The 7,566-nt window shown below is 42.7% G+C and overlaps 1 protein-coding gene across 4 annotated transcripts in view; it reads right to left on the reverse strand.

The window, feature by feature from the left end:
• MAD1L1 (mitotic arrest deficient 1 like 1) overlaps positions 1-6,893 on the reverse strand; it is a 369,229-nt gene extending 362,336 nt beyond the window's left edge. For 3 of the 4 annotated variants that reach the window (XR_009746997.1, XM_061474043.1, XM_061474039.1), the window contains exons 1-5: positions 6,754-6,893; positions 5,105-5,252; positions 3,672-3,812; positions 1,806-1,985; positions 222-346 (exon numbers count right to left, since the gene is read on the reverse strand). Coding sequence is in view for 3 of the 4 variants with exons in the window: in XM_061474043.1 (XP_061330027.1) it covers positions 222-346; positions 1,806-1,985; positions 3,672-3,812; positions 5,105-5,248 (590 nt within the window). In the remaining variant the exon portion in view is untranslated. Of the gene's footprint in view, positions 1-221; positions 347-1,805; positions 1,986-3,671; positions 3,813-5,104; positions 5,253-5,872; positions 6,042-6,753 lie in introns of those variants that run through there. The other variant, XM_061474042.1, reaches the window with a different exon arrangement.
• Positions 6,894-7,566: the final 673 nt, after the last annotated feature.

A 7,566-nucleotide genomic window follows, 5' to 3' on the forward strand; every position in this document is an offset into this window, starting at 1 on the left:
TAAGTTCAAGTTTGGGTTTTTGTTTTTTTTTTCCTCAAGGTACAATTAAATCGCACCTCAGAGCTAGTTCTAAACAACGGTTATAACCTGCACATCCAGATCAAAGAACCCCTTTGAAGATCGGAAATCAAACGCTGTGGAAAGTTTTCTGAGTGACAACAGCTACAGAAGACTGAAGTTTTGTTTGCCTTTTTCTCCCTAGTCACTGATCCCCTGCTTACTTATGTTGAACATCCAGCTGTTCCATCAGTTCCTGCTTCTGAGAGTCTTGGCTTGTCATCTGCATCTCTTGATTCATTTTACTCCATTGCAGTTCTGAGATTTTCCCTTTTAATACAGTGATTGTCTGAAGTAATGGAAAGAAAGAATAAACACAGAAGGCTATGACTCTCCAAGCCAAATATTATGGATGGTGATAGACAGAAATCATATCCAAATTAAAAGTACAAACAGTGAATCTAGAAACAATCCCACTCTTGCAAACCTTCAGACCTGCAAACTCACCTCAAAAACAAAGGCGAGAGAAAGTAATTTAGTTGCTTTCATCTGTCACCCAAATTGTCATTTCCATTACCTATTAAGTGGGTGACCTCAAACTGGCATGAAAACTATCAAGCTTCAAAGCTAGATGATGATAAAACACAACTATATATATTAAAGTAAAAACATTACCCCACAACCATTCCAAATTAAATCTTGAAACACAGCCAAAATGAAAGCATCTGTGTTTGCCTCAACTAAATGCCAGCTGCATTTTGCTTTCCTTAAAGGTAGGGATCGAGTGGATTTTAAAATGTTCTAAATATCTTCTTTCTAAAGAAAACCTCACAGGTTTGTTTCAAATAGCCAACATTCATCTCCCTTTAACAGAAAAATCTCAAAACATTCCATATGTAAGGTGTTTTCTAAACTGAGAGTCATGTAGGGTGCTCCTCTTGATACTGATAGCTATAATAAAAATAACACAAAACCAGAAAGGTTGCACACATTTCATACATGGGTTTAGTTTCTGTCATATGCCATCACTGTCCCCCTGTTTTTAAGCACCAATAAGTGGCACATTACATGTGTTTACCTGCTTTATCACGCAAATATTTCCAGTGATAGCTAGGCAGCTGAAAGGCTTAAGGACTCTAGAGGTACCCAGCTGATGCAGTTAACAGAAAAGTTACAAATGCACTAGCTGAACTTAACTAGAATGGCATCTGAAGAGGCTGAAAGGATGGTCTTCTCATCACAGAGAGCTGAAATCAGAATTATCCAAGCATTCATTCTACAGTGGAACACAAAAGCACCTAAGACATTTCAGGAAGAACGACTTTGTATGTAACTTTGGTCTCCTCCAGTCTACAATTTTCCCTACTTCCCTCAACACCTTCCCATTTTACCTCCTCCATCATTTCCCCTTTCTTTATCCAATGTCATGTAACCCGACTTAAAAACCTAGGTGATTTATACTGCCTTGCACTTTTTTCTCCTTTTCTGTATCCATCTAAGAAATCCCTTCTCATTGTTAATTAACACAGTGACAGCTTCTGTGTTAAGTGACACACTTAACAAGTGACCTGCTCACTTGTCTCTGGATTGGTTAAGCTCTAACCTTTGACAGCAAACAGACACATACCACCAGGGTTTATTCCTAAATACAGTGCTTCCAATTGTTTTGTCTGGGTTGTTGGTTTTGTTTGGTTTGGGGTTTGTCTTTTTTTTTATTTTTTAATCAAAAAGGGGATTTTCTATTCGCAAGACCTTCAAAGTCAGTCACCGGAAGCTACAAAGGGATTAAAAATTTACTCTGTTCTTACTTCATTGGCTTCAGCTAATTTGCTCTCCTTCTCTTGCAGCTTCTTACTCATTGTCTCCATGCTCTTCTTATAGCATTTGCTCATCTCCATTTGTTCTTTCAGTTTATTTTCAGCTTCTGTTTCCCTTTCCTGATATTGCTTTATGCGTGTGAGCAGCTCCCGGTTACGGTCAGCCTCTCGCTTGTAATAGTAAAAAAACAAAACACAAAGAGACATAAGAGGAAAGTAGCACAAAACTGAAGCTGTTTTGGTTCCTCCCGTCCCCATTCCTCATCGCAGTGGTCAGAGCACTATCAGGGGCAAAAATCTTACCAACAGCAATTCAGCGTCAAGGACCTACACAGGGCAAAGGAGCTAGAAAATTAAGAGGCAGTCAAAGCGATCTGGAAGACTAAGACATGAAGATGAAAACACAGACGTGACTCCATTGCACGCTCAAAGATGAAACCATTTGATGCCGAATTTGAACCTGACCCATGCATAGCAAATTGACTTCCAGAAACTCAGATCTCAACAGTCGGGTTAATAAGACAAACTTCCCTCTGCAACTTCTGGAAGTTGTACGAGGATATTTAACATAAAAGAAACAGGGTTTAAACACACAGTATTATCAATACAATAAATATTTTTGCCCTCTGGAAACTTCTCATATACCATTTCAGTTTATTCCTACCACAAATTGATTATTGAAAAAATGTGTAGTAAATTGCTTTGCTAATCAAAGCAAATCGAGACATGGATTTACATAGTAAGCAAGGATTATGCAAAGCAATGTGAGGTTCCCAAAACCTTTATCCACATGACTTGGAAAAACACAGAATCTGAGCAGGGTAATTACCACAGTGCTGGAGATTAGTGCTGCTCCCTTTTTCTGTACCAGTATTTCAAGGGTTGCTGTGACTGACTCAACTACATTCCAGTTTGAACTCAGCTTAATCCCACACTTGACTTCAGAGGAACACTGACTTGCTATTTCAGAACCACACACCAAATCTATCACCCAGCACCCTTGTGAAATTCAACAAAACATGCTTAAGAGTTTTTTAAAGGTTTCTTTTTTAATAATCAGCCTCATATAAGATCTTTGTTATGCTACAAAACCCACACATCTACTACTTATTCCAGTAACGTAGCTAAGCAAATATATGTGGGCATCAGACCAGAAAGCAATAAAAGCTCTTCGTCCCCGAGTGAGGCTCACTGTTTTATCGGTGCAAGCTCTCTTGTGTGACAGAGCACAGTTGGCACTGCTGCCACTCCAATTAATTACAGTCACACAAAGTACATGCTGGCAATTGTGCCAGCAGAAGTTTAAATTCATCTGGGAGAAAAACACTTAAATACTTCTGGGAGAAACAAATACTAAATCCTTTTGTTACTGCTACCCATGATGACTTCAGTGCTAAACTAATGGAATCTTGTGATCAGATCATTGGTTTATAAACCAAACCAGGCTCTGACGTTCACATTCTCATGTACATCAGCAAGTTAGTGCAATGCACTGCAGAGCAAAAGTTTGTGCTGGGAACTTGACACCCACACCACCACAACATCTGGAGTGAATGCAAATACAGTAAACGTATTCCAGGACCATTTACTACAGGTTTGCTGAAGTCTTGTTCTGAAGACAGTGTCTGTTAGCAGTTGGGAGAGCACTAGGCTTGCTCCTGGCCTCCATCTTTCAATTTAGTTTCATCCCAAAAAAAGCTGGCTATACACATTCTGAGACATTTCACTGCAAACCAAAGCACAGCACGAGAAGTCAAGAGTATACACCTGATCCAAACTAAAACACCAACATAGATGTACTACGTATGTTCTGATTTAGGTCTATGACATCAAACCATCTGCAATTGATGTACCTACCTCATAGTTCCTGGCATTGGTATTAGCTGCCTTCTCCAGCTCAATGCGAGCTCGTTTGTGGCTAAGCTCCATTTGCATCTTCTCTCGTTCCACCTGCAGGAGCTGGGATTTGGAGTGGATCTGCCCAGCTTGTTCTTCCATCTCACCAGACCATGTGTGAAAACAGACATTACACACCATTAACAACATATAACATTGCTAGCTCCCACCTTGTGCTGTTCAGCTCACACCTGAATGCCACTTCACAAGTTACAAGGAATCTATCACCATATTTATGGTACTCTCGCACCAACTGCAGATGGGGAAACCAAGAGTTCAACAACACACTCAGAAACCCACATCAAATCAATGTTAGCTGGAAAGAAGCAAATGTCAAGTTCTTCATTCAGAATTTCTCATTCAATCTCTAAAGATACTCTAACAAAATGTACTTCCCTATCTAGAAAAAAAAACGTTACTGATGAACTTCCCAAGCCTCATAAAAGTAACAGCAGCTACCCAAGAAACAGAGATCATGTTCCCCAGGAAGTTTAACTGCTGGCAAAATAACATGGTTTTCTAACTGCCACATTACACTTCATTTTTTCATTCCAATTACCCTATAACACAGGCAACATTACTAGAACACCTCATGTCCAAGCCCTGTACACTCAAGACTAAAGAAGACTCTATAAACCAGGAAGAGTCTCCTCTAACCATCTTTGCAATGCATCTTTGCATCTTTTGCAATCCGAGATGTACCACAGACAGAAAATGTATAGGTTTTTTCATTCTAAATGCAAAGCAGATTTATATTAAAAAGAAATCAAGATTATTTTATAGAGACCTAACCAGAAATTATATTAAGACACACAACACAGAAACTTCATTCCAGCCTAATAAACAGTCCTTAGGATCCAAAATGTTAACTTCATGCTTCATGAGCATCAGGCAGCTTACAGGAAAAAGCTCAGAACAAACATGTGGAAACGAACAGCAGTAAACAAGGAAGCACAATTGGTCAGCAGATCAAAGCCACACACAAGGCAAGTCTTCTGCATGTGTCCAGACAAAGGAACTTTAAGGAAGATTGTAAAAAAAGTAACAAAATGACTTGCTAGAAAGTACTAATTGATAAAAGCTCCTTTGTTCAGCAATATGAAAACAACTTATAATTTAATTCCCTGAGCTAGATGCACTTATAACCAGCAGGGAAAATATTCAAAAGACCTTCCTGAAATTTGTACATGACAGAAATAAATGTCTGACACTTTAAAACAAATTAAAGACTCCCAAATGTTGAAAAAGCAAGCTTTCATTGAGCTTGCATGAGTATCAATCGTAAAAAGAATGGTGAGATCTTCATTAAATCAATCCCAGTCCCTGGAATCAAAAGAAATGTACAACCACACTAAAGCGACCCTGCGAGCATCACCGGGATGAGGACACCTCACCTGCACCCTCTGCTGGTACTGAATCTGCAAGGCGCTCCGAGACGAGCCTGGCGTCGCCGGCCCAGACGCCCCCTCCAGTGAAATGAAGTTGTTGAGGGATCTCAGGGCCGAGAAGACGGTGGTGTTATTTTCGAAGTCATCCATGGCTCTGGAAGTACATAGGAAGTCGTCAGCAAAACATCCAGAGCAAGCTGCGAAATACTGGCTGCTTTGTTAAAAAGAGATACGTTGTTGCCTAAACGTAACACTAAATGGAAGGTCTTCCAGGTCACAAGGTACAAAACTCAATCTGCTGGTCAACGCTGAGATCAACGTGAATCAGAAACCACTATTCAAGCAAGGCAGAAGTTGCAGGCCTCCTAAACGAGAAAACTATGCAAAACAGCCTGTTTTTCCTTGAGCTGTCTACCTGAAATTATTTATTTTGGACAGAGCCTTGGGTGACATGGTTTAGTGGCAGGTGTCCCTGCCCACAGCAGAGGGGTTGGAACTAGATGATCTTAAGGTCCTTTCCAACCCTAGCTATTCTATGATTCTACGATTCTCTCCCAAATCTCAGCCCATAAGTGTGTAAATAAAAGCTATCATAAATCATACAAAACTGAATTTTCCTTTCCTATACAATCAAGGTAACAGTCTGGGATACAAGTTAACATTGTAGGACATGAAGATCTGCAGCACCTAACACTAGTAAACAGAACTTACTACTCTTCATCCAAACACCTGAGGCTGATGGAGGAAGAATTCCATAGTAGCAGCAAATCCTACCTTCTACACAACTTGCCTCTGGTTTCCAAAAAGCACTTTGCAACTGAACTTCCAGCAACAAAACTTCCCAAGGTCACTTCTGTAAGTAAAACTGTCTCCTCATTCACATAAAAGCTCTCACAATTCTTCCTTCAAATCTAGAAGAATATTAACTAAAAGGCCAAAGCCAAAACAAGCCTGGATCCCAGAAAAACCTGCAAAGATTCCCAGGAGACTTCAAGAAGTCTAATGAGCCACACAAAGCCTCAGGACCATGAAAGGCAACCGCATCCACACAGCCCTGTACCAAAGGCACAGACTAGGGTCTAACTTTCAGAGCAACACAGCTGTTACTCTGGATTTATACCACTGCGAAGAGGAGATGTAATACTAACATAGGCAACGGATCAGCCAAAACCCAAATGAAAACGTTTATTCGCAGTAAGTACCTCAGTACCTCATGTAAATCAATTCAGGAGACACCACTGCCAACAGGTAATCCTGCACAGAAAGCCTGATTTGAAATCACGAACAACGCTAAAAATTAAAAGGACAAGCGTGTCCCCGCTGCACAAAACCCGCTCTCAAAGGTGCCCCGGGCACCGCAGGGGGGGGGTTTCCCTCACGGACCCCCCGAGGGCACACAGGGGGAGCGGGGCCTCAGCAGTGCCCACAGCCCTGCCCAGCCTCGGCCGCCCAGGGGTAGGAGGAACAGGGACAGGGCACAGCCTCCCTTTCCCGCTCCTACGACAGCGGACTCGGCCGGGAGCGACAGCCGAGCAGCGGGAGCGGGGCAGGAGGGGAGCGGCGAGCCGGGCTGTGCCGGTCCGGTCCGGTCCGGTCCGGTCCGAGCGGAGCCAGCGGCCTCCCGCCCGCCCTCAGGCGCTCCCACCCTCACTCACCGCCGCGCGCGCCCCGCTTGGATCTCCCTCCTCGCCCCGGCGCCGAAATCGCACGAGAACTCGCGCCCAGCTCTCGCGAGAACAGCGCCGCGGGCCGCCGTAAGGACGGTACTAGGAGCGCATTCCGCCCCGGCCTCCGCGCTGTACCGTAATGACCCGAGGCAGCGCCATTGAGGCGTGGGGGTAACGGGCTTCTGTGGGGCTTTCCTTACCAAACTCATACAAAGCAACACCCCGCTTCTTAGTTTAGGGAATCGGGAGGTTTCAAAGCAGGTGGAATTCGATAACCCTGTAAGCAATCCCAAATGAGCTGTCTGCAATGAGAAAGATCTGGAAGCCTTCAACCAGACGCTGTCAGGAGCTCCTCTTGCAACTCTGCCACAGTCAGCCGGATAAAAGCGCTGTTTAATGTGAAAGTTGTCACTTCCCAATAAACTGATCTTATCTTAGCAGTAGCTAAATTTCTTTGTGCAAAAGGAATTCCAGCAACTCAATCAGTAACCTTCCCTGTCTGGGATCCAAGGAATACTTCATCATTTCACCTAAGAGATAGCATTGGTCAAATATAAAGTATTACTGAAAACAGAAGGGAAGCTACCTTCTGGGTGATGATACCGACCCTGACAGGCACAAAAACGTTATCTATTTTTACACACACTGATAAATTGCACCGGCTTTAAAGAATTCTAAGCCACCAAATTGGTTTAGAATGCCCTTGATGTTCCCTCTCATTCCGACAGCCACCTTTTACGGTTAACCTCACATGGGGCAACATTAACAGTGCACTGATTTTCAAGCACGCATTAAAACCTT

The sequence above is a fragment of the Pezoporus flaviventris genome, unplaced genomic scaffold, assembly GCF_033815535.1.
Source record: "Pezoporus flaviventris isolate CSIRO_AGI_PZ_B2104156 unplaced genomic scaffold, CSIRO_AGI_Pfla_v1 ptg000078l, whole genome shotgun sequence".
Classification (NCBI taxonomy): domain Eukaryota; kingdom Metazoa; phylum Chordata; class Aves; order Psittaciformes; family Psittacidae; genus Pezoporus; species Pezoporus flaviventris.